This window comes from Heliangelus exortis, chromosome Z (assembly GCF_036169615.1).
Source record: "Heliangelus exortis chromosome Z, bHelExo1.hap1, whole genome shotgun sequence".
Lineage (NCBI taxonomy): Eukaryota > Metazoa > Chordata > Aves > Apodiformes > Trochilidae > Heliangelus > Heliangelus exortis.
The window spans coordinates 25,009,220-25,021,912 of record NC_092454.1 but is presented as its reverse complement, the minus strand read 5'-3'; the positions used below and the strand labels follow the sequence as shown (position 1 = coordinate 25,021,912).

At 44.6% G+C, this 12,693-nt stretch overlaps 1 protein-coding gene and 1 long non-coding RNA gene across 2 annotated transcripts in view; one reads left to right on the top strand and one right to left on the bottom strand.

The window, feature by feature from the left end:
• Window positions 1-209: 209 nt before the first annotated feature.
• On the bottom strand, window positions 210-8,866 carry LOC139789944 (uncharacterized). Its single transcript, XR_011723308.1, has 2 exons — window positions 5,741-8,866; window positions 210-1,004 (listed from the first exon to the last, which is right to left on the bottom strand). It is a non-coding gene; the product is annotated as an uncharacterized lncRNA (long non-coding RNA).
• Window positions 8,867-10,497: 1,631 nt separating this feature from the next.
• Window positions 10,498-12,693, top strand: part of SHB (SH2 domain containing adaptor protein B) — a 74,126-nt gene continuing 71,930 nt past the window's right edge. The window contains exon 1 of the mRNA XM_071731090.1: window positions 10,498-11,330. Coding sequence (XP_071587191.1) covers window positions 10,749-11,330 — 582 coding nt within the window. The 5' untranslated portion in view covers window positions 10,498-10,748. The remainder of the gene's footprint in view (window positions 11,331-12,693) is intronic.

The following is a 12,693-nucleotide window of genomic DNA, read 5'->3' as shown; positions in this document are numbered from 1 at the left end:
TAACCTTTGATAACTGCCCCTGGGGCAAGGTTAACACCCTCTCCTAGTTAATCTCTTAACAACTGAGTTGGCGATATAAATTTTGGTTCTTTAAGACCAACACCATCAAGATTAATAAAAAAGAGTAAGATTATAAAGCTTGTAAAAACCCTCACAGTATTACTCTCAAAGCAACAGATTATAAATAGCAGAACTCAGCAAAATTATACTTTCAAAACAAGATTATAATAAAAATTTATTAGAAAGACTTTGTCCATTGATTGAAGCCTTTAACAAACAGTTGTATATCCATCCTTGCATTCATGGAACCTTATCTCCATATTTAAACAGTTAGGCAGACAGTAAAATCTATGGTAGTGTCCTCCTTTCCCAGCATTTACCTTCTATAACAAGAATGTCCTCTGAGGTTTTTATCACTAAGCTTAAAAGACTCTTATTCAGAGAATAATATCCAACCTAACAAGGTTTTTGTACCCATTGGACAGAACAGATGACAGTGGGCGACAAAAGCTGTAGAAATCTTTACCCTACAGTCAATGCATTGTATTTAGGAGTATATAGAGAAATCATGAAGCTGCTTCTATTACACTGACACAGCCATTTCAACAGATTATTCTTTTTCCTTAATAGAACTCTGTCCTCCTGCTTATGGTCCTTCTAAGCATAGAAATGAGCAAAGCAGAACTGACTTCTTTCTTTCTTTTCTAACAATTAAAGCTCAATGCAGTCAGCAAACACACTCTGTTCCAAGGTACCATGTCTAATTCTCTTTCTCTCACAGGTCTGAACACAACTGCAAGGCTGAGGAACTACACAGCAGGGGACATCCAGGACAGAGAGGAGTCTTTCACTGTCTGTCTATCCACACAGTCACCTGTGAAACACTTCAGATGTGGAGCTTCAAGAAAACATCTGCTTTGAACGAACTCAGATTTACCATGCAGCCTTCCTGGGGGTGTAACACAGAGGCAGAAAGGACACAGCTTAATGCAGGACATTCGTAACTATATCAAAACAGTAAAGTTGGTAAGAAAATATTCATTTACATGTCATTCAGATGCTGGAAAAAGCGCTGGCTAGCAACTTAACCAAATTATATTGCTTATATTCTTTTTTCTAGGCAATTTCTTATTATCTACAGAAAATTATGTCCACTGCATATGGTTGAAGTCAGAAACCTGTTTGCAGGTTTCTGAATTGCCACTTCCAAATATTCTGACACTGTAATGCCTTTATACAAGAAGTATTCCCTTATTAACAAACATATTTAGTCCACAAAATGAAAAGGAATATGATCAGAACAAGGGAGGAAAAAAAATCCATTTTTATTATCAGAATTCTCTGGAATTTCTTTTTAGTGATTTAAAAATTATGCTTCCTCAACAACAGACCTAGGCAATGCAACAATATCACTGCCAGCAGGATGCACAAGACTGACCTGCAACAGTAGTCTTGTAGATGAGAAAAAAGCTGCTCTAGAGAGAAGAATCTTCTGTTTTCTTCACAGCTCGATTTACTTTTTAGCAGACAAGATCCCAAATAAAATCAGAAAACACCATCTTGCTAAATGGGAGTTTTCCATCCAGGTATTTATGAACACAGTAGCCGATTTCTTGCAAATTTCCAGTCTAATCCTCCTTGAGACCCGAGTGGGTCTCCTCTGACTGACCATGACTCAGGATGTGTCCAGTACTGTGTCCAGTTCTGGGCCCTGAGTTTAGGAAGGATATCGAGGTCCTGGAGCAGGTCCAAAGGAGGGCAACCAGGCTGGTGAAGGGACTCGAGCACAGATCCTATGAGGAGAGGCTGAGGGAGCTGGGGCTGTTCAGCCTGGAGAAGAGGAGGCTCAGAGGAGACCTCATCACTCTCTACAACTCCCTGAAAGGAGGTTGGAGCCAGGGGGGGGTTGGTCTCTTTTCCCAGGCAACTCTCAGCAAGACAAGAGGGCACGGTCTCAAGTTGTGCCAGGGGAGGTTTAGGTTGGACATTAGAAAGAATTTCTTTACTGAGAGGGTGATCAGACATTGGAATGGGCTGCCCTGGGAAGTGGTGGATTCTCCGTCCCTGGAGATATTTAAGAAGAGACTGGATGTGGCACTCAGTGCCATGGTCTGGTAACTGCAGCAATAGTGGATCAAGGGTTGGACTTGATGATCTCTGAGGTCCCTTCCAACCCAGCCAGTTCTATGATTCTATGATTCTATGTCCTAAGGCTAGATGTATCCAGTGTTCAGGTATCCAGTATTCAGGATTTGAAGTACTGGGAATTTTGGTGACTACCCATACTGACCTACTATAGAGTCTGTGAAATATGCCTATTCTGTTTATGTTTCATAGAATCACAGAATCACCAAGGTTGGAAAGACCTCTAAGATCATCAAGTCCAACCTTCCATCCTACAACCCCTAAGCATCCACTGTAGCTTTTCATCTACCCATCTTTTGAACACCTCCAGGGATGGTGCCCCCATCATCTCCCTGGGCAGCCTGCTCCAATGCTTCACCACTCTTTCTGTGAAGAAGTTTTTCCTCATATCTAACCTGAACCTCCCCATTTAACCCATTTCCTCTTGTCCTATCACTGGTCACAAGAGAGAGGGGCCAGCATCTGTCTCAATGAAAGTGAGACTCCCAGGAGAGTTTGAAGGGAGTTTGACTCACTGTTTATACTCCTCTTTTTATGCTAGCTTATTAGAATGGTTATTTTATCACATCTTTTGTTGAGCCTTCCTTACTGAGATGCAGGAAGAACTGTGGACTGTGTCTGCTGCCTGCTGCCCCACTCTTACACAAAATACCACCCAACTTACATGGGATTTCTCCTGCTTTCCTGGTCACTGCCTGCTGAAGAAACCTTTTGATGGCAATACAGCACAATGGATTCTTGGATTCTTGTTCTTCTTTTTTTTTTACTCTCACAGCAATCACAAAACCATCTGTGACCCATGATGTTTTTCTCAGCACATGCATCTTTAGACAATGAGATACTGTTCTTCATCCCAAATCCCATATACCTTCATTTTCATTATTGTACTTAAGTCTTCAGTTCTGCTTTATCTTTAAGAGGAGACACTATTTTTAGGAAGTATTTTTCTCCCTCTGATGCTAACCATGCTCAACACTTCTGCAAAACCCAGATCATCTGGGTTCAGATGAAAACTTTAATATTGTTGCTTTCCTTTTCTTTTGCTGTTTTAAATAGCAGCAGTTCAGAAGCAAAATCACCTTCTAATTATGTTCTGTCTCGCTCTCTCTTTCACCTTGCCGATTCACTCCCCAGAATTTTCTTCAGCAGCTCAATCAGAGCCAGGCTGAGTTAATCATTCATACACTTACAGATCTACACAGGACAATAGTAAATTAAACCCTGTTAACCTGTGTATTCTTAAGGAACTTGCAGGCACCTGGCTGATAAAAGAAATTCTATTCTCAGAGTGTCCTAAGAGAAAAAACCTGAAATAAACATCAGGGATGTGAATTATTCCTCTGCTAATAGCTTGCATTAACATGGATATATGCAAATCTTGTTTAAAAAATAAGCAAAAAAAGAGACAAGTTATTAAATGGTTCAGAAATATATGTGTAAACTTTGGAATGTGCTCTCAGCCTAGCTCATTATAGAAAATCTTGGAAGTTCTTAAGGCTCCTGAACCTCTTAAAATTTTTCTTCTAGATTCACAAGCTTGTAAGAAGAGGGACACCAAGAGGTGGTTGACTTTACTGCACAGCATAGTTGCTGTTTTTTCTGAGATCCTGGACTTGTTGTAGAAAGAAGTCTTCAGAGACTTATCCTGAAACTGGAAAAATGTGGCATTTATCTTAATGACTTGGTACACAGTCAGAGGAGAACAGAGATGCAATATATCCTCACAACCAGAAGTGGAAACTCACTTAGATCCTACTCTGGGGAAGAGGTTTGCCTCGGAGGATCACCCAGCTTGGATGAGGCCAAACAGGGTTTAACGAAGAAACTGAGAGCCATATGCACAAATGTGAGTGGCAGGACTGGATCTAATATAGCAGAAGGCTGCTCCAGTTTCCCCAAGTACCTCAGTTTTTGAGAATTTCATATAAACTTGATCTCAGTCAACAATACTTTACACTGACTCAGCGCCTTTAAACAAAATGCTTTTGACATTAGGCAGAAGTTCTATATGAATGTGACTGTTGATGCTACTTAAATGTCAGATGATGAGTTATGGAAATTTACTCCCACCATAGTTTTCACCTTTCTGAAAAATTTAGTTAGTATCAGCACAGAAAGCCATATCTGGATATTGAAATATGACCCACAGAGGTTTCAGAGTACCCCCAAGTATGGCACACTTTGAGTCTGATAGCACTGCATCAGTGAGGTTGTATGCAAGAAAACTTGCAGAATGAACATCAAATTGACACTACACCCAGGTGTTACTTATTTATCTTGATTTCTTCAAATTACATCCATTGGAGATCATGACTGTGTCATTGACTGCAGTGGCAAAGAAGGATGGTCTCTTCCTGCTGACAACAGCTGCAGGACCCACTCTTCCCATCACATCAGGTGTCAGCAAGCCTGTCTCTGCTTCTTTCTTCTGGCATATATTCTTTATATACTGACAAAAGGAATTCAGTTCAAGCACATTTTTCAGCAGGTGGTATTCAATCCTGCTTTCTTCAATGACAGAGAAGAGGCAAAACTCAAATTCCTCATTACACCGAAGTAATCCCAAGGAGAAAGAGATCTGCCAGTGACTCTGCTTCCGGTGGGAGTTGGTTTGGAATCATATGATTTGCCTCTTTTATAAACGTTTGAGGGTAAAACTTGTGCATGAGACATTTGGGACAGCTAGGCACTCTCTCTCCATAGTGGTGCTCTGTTACCTAGGAGGTAGCTACACCCATGTTCTTTGGGTTTCTCCAGTTGCTACATATCTCTACCATGCCATCTGACTACAGTAGGCATTGCTAACTGGACACAAAAGACTCCAGGTTTTAGCCAAGGGTCTTCCTTAAGAATCAAAACTTCCTGTGGATGGATGTATGTCACAGTCACAGGTTCATCTTGCATTCCAAAACTGGTCTTTTAAGGTAAATGCTGTAATTAATGACTTGGTGCTGATTTAATCCACCAGAAAATCCCAGAGTTCCTTCCATCCCAAATCTGTATTCAGAAAGACTTGCTCTTCTATAAGCTGAATTGCCTGACACTGGTTTTCTAGCCTCTCTTTCATACAGCACAACTGCCTTTTACATGCCAATGCAATATGAATTATTTCCTTCACATGCAAGATAATGGATTTCTTTGCCTTTAGAAATCCAGGACAAAGAGGATTTTCAAAGGATGGACCTAATTTTCTCTCTTATAACTTTGCCTTTATCTAAGGCTCTTGTATGTAGCTGTACTTGCTGAAATTAACAGCAAGTTTCTCACAGGCAGTCTTATCAGAACTTGGCAACAAACACATCTCTAGTGGTTTAAGGATGTGACTGAGGTCAGCGGTTGCCAGTTCATAGTCCAATCCCCCTGCAGTGAGCAGGTACAACTTTAACTAGATCAGCTTGCTCAGAGTCCCATCAAGCTGGACCTTAAATGTTTCCAGGGATGGGCCTCTCTGGGCAACCTGTGCTAGTTTTTCACCATTGCCATAGTAAAGAACTTTTTCCTAATGTCTATTCTGAATCTACTTTGCTCTTGTTTGAAAACACTGCTTCTCATAATATTACAACATGCCCTTGTAAAAAGTCCCTCTCCAGCTTACCTGTTGTCCTCCCTTGGGTACTAGAAAGCTGCTATAAGGTCTCCCTGGAGCCTTCTCCTGTCCAGGCTGAACAACCCAAACTATCTCAGCCTGTCGTTGCTGAAGAGGTGCTCCAGCCCTCTGATCATCTTCATAGCTCTCCTCTCGGCCTGCTCCAACAGCTCCATGTGCTTTCTGTCATGGGAGCTCTAGAGCTGGACACAGTCCTTCAGGTGAGGTCTCACCAGAGCAGAGTAGGGGGGTAGAATCCTCTCTTTCAATCTCCAGGCCACACTTCTTACGATGCAACCTAGGATGTGATTGGCCTTCTGGGCTGTAAGTGTGCATTGCTGGGTCATGCTCAACAAAACTCATTAGCCCTGAGTGGCCAAGGACACCTTTACTACTTGCTCTGAGGATTGAATGTAGATTATGATTGTTATATTGATATTGTAAGCCAAGTATTAAGATTTGACCTGCTCTGCAGAAAGTCCAGGTGAATAGGAACTATAAGTTAATATGTGCTATAAAAGTCAGTGCTATGCTACTTACAAAATTGTGCTACACTGATTTTATTACAAAAATTCTGTGCTACTTTCATCATAATTTTTTATACCAGGCTGATCATAGATATATGTTTTTAAAAAAGCTTTAATTATCACTAAAGCTTAGTGCCATCATTATCCTCCTGAGTATCCCCAAAATTATCTGTTCATTCTCATAGTGTCAGATGACAAGTAGTACAACTTTTGGTTTAGGATAAATAGTGACATCTCAGTAGGGTAACCACCAGGCTTACCTATTTAGAAAATTGTTTTGGGGTTGGCCTGTGTCCTGCCTTATGAAGCACAAGAACTGAGAAGAACACAAATAGGAAAGCAGCTTCATAGAAGCACACAACCATTTTGGTTGAACTTCTAGAAATCTGTGAACCACTGCCCTGCTCAAAGCTGGGCTACTATATATCTGCATATTCAGGGATTTCTCCATTGGAAGTCCAGATTTCAAACCATGGAGATCTCATTAGCTCTCTGGGCCCCTGTCTCAGTGCACAGCCTTTTTTTCACTGTGCAGAACGTCCCATTACTTCCAGGAGATTGTGTGTTGCACAGAGAAAAACTCAAATTCAGAGCTTGTTGTGCATTACAGCACAAAGCTGGGAAAAGTACTTGCATCAAAGTGACAGAGCTCCTGTTTATCCAGCTGAGTTGAGGCTGAATCAACGTCCAAGACTGATTTTGCAACCTACAAAGAACACTCTGCTGCTGCAGCCACATCATTATCAGATTTCATTTTTTTTTGAAGGGTAGTTGGGACTGAAGGACAAAATTCCAATGATTCCAGACTACCCCAAAGGAAATCTATTCTATAGTTCATCGTGGTCACCTGAGCTAGATATTTCCAAAAAAGAGAGGTATCTAAAGATGGAAGCAGATGACAAGCAGTATGCTTACAAATACCCTGATCCCAGCCTGGCTTTATGAAGCTGCTTTTGCAAATTTTACAGGGCATCTGTAGGTGACAAACCCCTTCAAAATCTGACTGTGAATTGCCTGCACAATACAAGACAACTAAATATGACTATACGTGAACCATACCAGTTCTTGGAGGGAAAGAGATCATCACAGAAATAAAATTCACCATGGTCCAGTATTTAAAGAGTGGCTACAAAGAAGATGGAGACTCCTTTTTTACAAGGAGTCACACTGAACAGATGAGGGGAAACAGGTACAAGTTAATCCTGGAAATATTCCCACTGGACACAAGAGAAAAATTTTTCACAATGAGAACAATGAGCTACTGAAATAATCTCCCCAGGAAAGTGGTAGGTTCCTCAGCATTAAGATTCAGCTGGGTGGGGTTTTGGGACATCTTGTTTAGACCACATTTTTGTCAAGAAAAGTTGGACCTTGAGGTTCCTTCCAACCTGGTCTTCTATGCTGATCACAGCATAATCACTTCTCATTACTCAGGAATAAACTGGTTGCTGGGAGATGTGATTTCAGAAATCAGAAAAATCAGACATTTCTAGTAATCCCAGACTTGCACATACACATACACAAAAAGGAAAAATACTCTGAATTTTGATAGCCTGGGAGTAAACAAACTGATCTGTTATCCTTGCCTAAATATGTGGTGCAATATGTGCAAATATGAGGAATCCAAATACAGAATTGATGCCACACACCCTTTTTTGACACCAGTCACCAAGACAAAGGCATACCAGGAAGGAGAACGTTTCTCCATTTTGTGATGGGAGTTCTTTACATGCTGAATACTTATGATTCACTTTTTTGCTTAGCCCAAAGCCATAAAACCCACAAAGATTTTCCTTGTTTCCAGTTTTGTTGTGGATATTCAAATGTAAAAACTCATCAATAATAAAAAATGTTGGACTCGTCTTCCTGTAGGATTACTGTAAAGTTAGATTATGGCAGCATTTCTTAAGTGTTTAATAATCAAGAAAGTTCTTTGCTGTGTATGTCACTTGCTTCATCTTAATTTGAAATGCATTGCATGTACTGCAACATTTATTAGAAGCATGAGAAATGTCTCGCAAATTTCAGAGTTGTTGCAACTTAACATCATAATTGAATTAAATTAATAGAGTATATGTGCCATTAGCATAAATTAATTACTTGTGTGTAATAATATACATGTCTGAAATGCCAGCTGTTCATTAGGTGAAACTTCTCAGTGGAGAAAAAACGCCTCCAAGTTGCTAATTCTCTAATTTGGAACAAATTAGCAATTGGTACTTCTTTTTTAAGAGTTGCAGACACAAGCAGAAGTAGGTGTTCAGTTTATATCATAACATTTTTTGATTTATAATTTCAGAGAGAAATTTTAAGAAATTTCTGGTTTCACCATTGCCTATCCATCCCTCTGTTTTGTTTACAAAAATATGCCAGAAACCAACCAACGAGAAATCATAACTCCAGCCAAAGCTCTGAAAAGATAATGCCTTATTCCCCCCAAAAGCCATGTGAAATTACTCAAAGCAGTGACCAGGAGTGCTGCAACTGCAGATATACCCTGCATGAGCAGACTGGGGTTTAGAAAGAAGCCTGTGCACATCCAGAAGTGCTGTGGTCCTTAGAGATTCAGGTTGGAACACATTCTGAAATTGGCATGCTCCACAGGCAATAGAAAGAAAATAGAAAATAGAAATCTTATCTCTCTGATAAGATTCTTATCTCTCTTGCAGATTCTTCTTTCTTCATTCGTAGGTATTATTCAGGTTTGGCTATTCTTGGGGTTAGCCAGTAATCCCATCTTTCCTGTCCTCCCATAATGCTGAGATTTGATGGTAAATTCAGAGAACCTCCGAATCATTAGAGAAGATGCCCTGCAGTGGCACCGTTCTGCTTATCTGTCGCTCCAAGCTGCCTGTCAATGAAGCAAAGAAAAGGTAGTTCCTCGTTAAGCCACAAGGAACAGTACTGGTCCGACGCCTAGGGATTTCCTGCCCCTCCCATACCTCCATGCTGGAGCCAAATTCTTGGTGGAAGGACTGGCAAAACAGGAATTAGGAAACAGCTAGACTTCTTGACAATAAGAGCAGTAAAGACATTGAAAGTCAACATGCTTCAGGGCAAAAACTCACCCTTGTATAAAGGGCCTGGAACATGCAATTTCTAGAAACGGCAGCTGTTTGGAGTCTCGCCTGAAAAAACATGGTACTAGGCAGTCAAGAAACAGGACACTTTTCAGGCTCTGGCTCTGAAGAAAACTGAAATCAGATGGGATGAATATTGTGAGCAGAGATGAGAGCACTAGGGACATAAACACAGAAATGTTTTTTGTTGCCCACTTTGCTCATTTCCACAGAAGCTGATGGCAATGCTGCAGGAAATGCTGCTAATAATGAATGATAATTTACCCCTGTGCAATAGAACTATATATTTAAAAGTAACAAGTACAAAATGTGACTGGCTCCTGACATCCTCATACCCTTCGCTAAACACTGCACAACATTGCCTTTCCAGTCTTCAAAAGGAACTCTTATTTCAACTACAACTTCAGGCCACCCTCTGCGCAGCACGTGTTTTAGGACCTCTCCTGTTCATGTTAAGAACACGTCCGTGCCCCTGAGAGAGGCACCCACCAACAAAATACAGTATCCTGCTTCCTTAGCATCAGCCCTAGCCTAACGCGGGGCTCGCTGTCCTTGGATTGGGTCCCACTGGGCTCCACAGAGTGGGTTAGACAGGCTCCAGAGAAGGAACCGCTCGAACTGTGCAGACAGCGGCTAAAACCACATGGCACTGCCTGTGCCCACAGGGCGATGGGGACGGGTTGCGGGGGTCCTGCGCCTCAGGCTACCTGGGAGAGAAGAGGCATCACCGCCTGTTCGCGGCCGCGGGAGCAAAGCCCCGGCCAAACCCACGCTCAGCAGCGCCGGCCCGGCGGGGCCTCCCACGCCTCCACCGCGCCCCCTCCGCGGCGGAGCGCGGGAAGAGGCGGTACGGACGGTCAGACCCCGTCCCGGAGGATGCTTACGGCCCTTACCGCTGCCGCCCGCCCTGTACCCGCGAGGAGGCGGCACGGAGCCTCGGGTAGGGCGGCTGCAGAGCGGCGCCGGGACCGCCCCCTTCTCTCCCGGCTCAGCGCCGCGAAGCCACCACCCTCCGGCACCTGGGGCGGACCCGCCGGGGCTACTCCGCCCCCGAACGCGGCGTTGGGCGGGGCCCGCATGCAAAGGCGTCCCCGCCTTCCCGGTGCGTGCTGAGGTCAGGCCGGGCTGCGCGGCCGGCGCGGGGTGCGCTCGGGAGAAACCTGGGCGGCGGAGAGGGTGCGGAGCCCGAACCAGCGCCTGGTGCCGGCCGGCAAGGGCCGTGTTCCGCCCGGCAGTCGGGAGCCTAAACGGGGCCCTTCCAGTCATTGGCAGCGGAAACGCGGCGTGTGCGCGGAGGGGGCGGCTGGCCTGCCCCGCCGCCCAGCTCCTCCATGCCGGCGGCGAGCGGGGCTGGGGCGCTGGGCGCCGGGGGCAGCGGGCGGTGCTGAGGGAGTGCGGCTGGCAGAGACGATGGCCAAATGGCTGAACAAGTACTTCAGCCTGGGCAACAGCAAGACCAAGAGTCCCCCGCAGCCTCCGCGGCCCGACTACCGAGAGAAACGCAACGGCGCCGGCGGCGCGCCCCGCCCCGACGGGCCACCGCACCTTCACCTTCACCACCACACCTCGCCCGGCTTCCCGCACCGCCGCCTGCGCGACGACACCAGTGACCTGCTCCGTGCCTACCGCGCCCAGAAGGACCGCGACTTCGAGGACCCCTACAGCGGGCCCGGCTCGTCCCTGCGCAAGCTGCGCGCCATGTGCCGCCCGGACTACTCTGCCCCCGAGGAGGTGGGCGAGGCGGCGGCCAAGGCTTTCTCCTCTTCGTCGTGCTGCGCCGCGGCCCCCACCACCTGCCCCGCCGGCTCCCCCCATCTTTTCCGCAGCCACAGTGAACGCCGCCCGGCCACGCCGCCCGACGTCAAGTACATCTCCCCTAAGCACCGGCTCATCAAGGTGGAGAGCGGCGGGGGCAGCGACGGCCCGGGCAAGAAGCTCAGCAAGAGCTCCAAGCAGCTGGCCTCTTCTGTGCCCTCTGCCACGAAAGATAAAGTAAGTATCGTGCGCCCATAGGCGAGGGAGTAGGGCTGGGGTTGGCTCGGCTCCTGGAAGGATTTTTTTGGTGAGGGGACCAGCTCCTGGCTGTACACTTTTGGAGCCCCCAGTGCTCTCCTCTGTGCTTCTCTGGACGTTTTGACTTTATCTGGGCAGGCCTGGCGTGATAATAAGCGGTGTGCCCTGTCCTCCGGCCTTTCCAACGCGTCTCCCTTCTGGTAGGGCTGGTTACAGGTGCGCCGAGCCCTGCTGCGGGGGCACAGCACGCTGCCAGCCTCACGGCTGCGACTGAGGCTCCTGCAGCACAAGATGGGAATCTGTGAGGGGGTGCTTGGGGAGACCGATAGTCACTTGAGAAGTCCCGCTTCTGTGACCCGGAGTTTTGGCCTCAGTCCCATTGCATGTGGCATGGCATGCTCATATGAAAAACTAAAAATGAATTCAAAAAATGTGATGCCATCCCAAATCAGAAGGGCTGTTTTTGAGGAGACAGTTTGACATGTGTTCAGCAATAACTTTTTGCCACCTAGTTTGGCGTCAAAGGTGAAGTAGTTCAAAGTCCAGTCCAATCCATCACTGTGTTTCTAACAGGAGGGTTTGTGAAACAAACTCTACAGCTGCTGGTTCAGTGTCAAATGTTCTCCTATCACTTACTGGTCTATTCTCTATAAATATTAACGAAATACTGTAGGCACAGCACTAGAAATTGCTGGGCTCAGGAACTCAAGTTAGTTCTTTGCATTAATTATTTTGTAGGCAGAGAACACATCACCCCACTTCTTTTGGCCCCGTACGTATTTTAGGGTTTTTGTACATTAGAAATTGCTAATTCTAAATTTTGTAAATTGGCATTTACACCCTCAGTGTAATAGTCACATCACAAGAATTCTAAGCATGTGCTGAGTGTTATCAATTTAAATGATCACTACATACATGCTTAAATACGTAAGGTGATTGCATTGAGCGGTGACACATTTCCATGACAACTTGATCAATTACATCCTGTCCATGTGAAATTCCAAATGATACAAGATTAAAAGTCTAGAATTTATTACATTGCTATTCATTTTAATTGTAGTTACTGACTGGGAGCAACTTCTTTCATGTAAGGGAATGATTAAAAGTTAGAATCTCCCTGTGTCACTCACAGTCTCAGGATATTCAGTCTTCTTTGAGTTGCCTGCATTGACGACTTTTGTCTGCTCTTAAGTAAGTAATTTCAACAACTTCAGATTTCAGAAAAAAATAACTATGTTGCAAAAATGCTTCCAAGCACAGCTGCTCTCCGTTTTGTTTTGATAGGGCATGTTTGTTAATAATCCTTCAGTTTTATACCCTAGAAAAGGAATTTCTGAGCAGA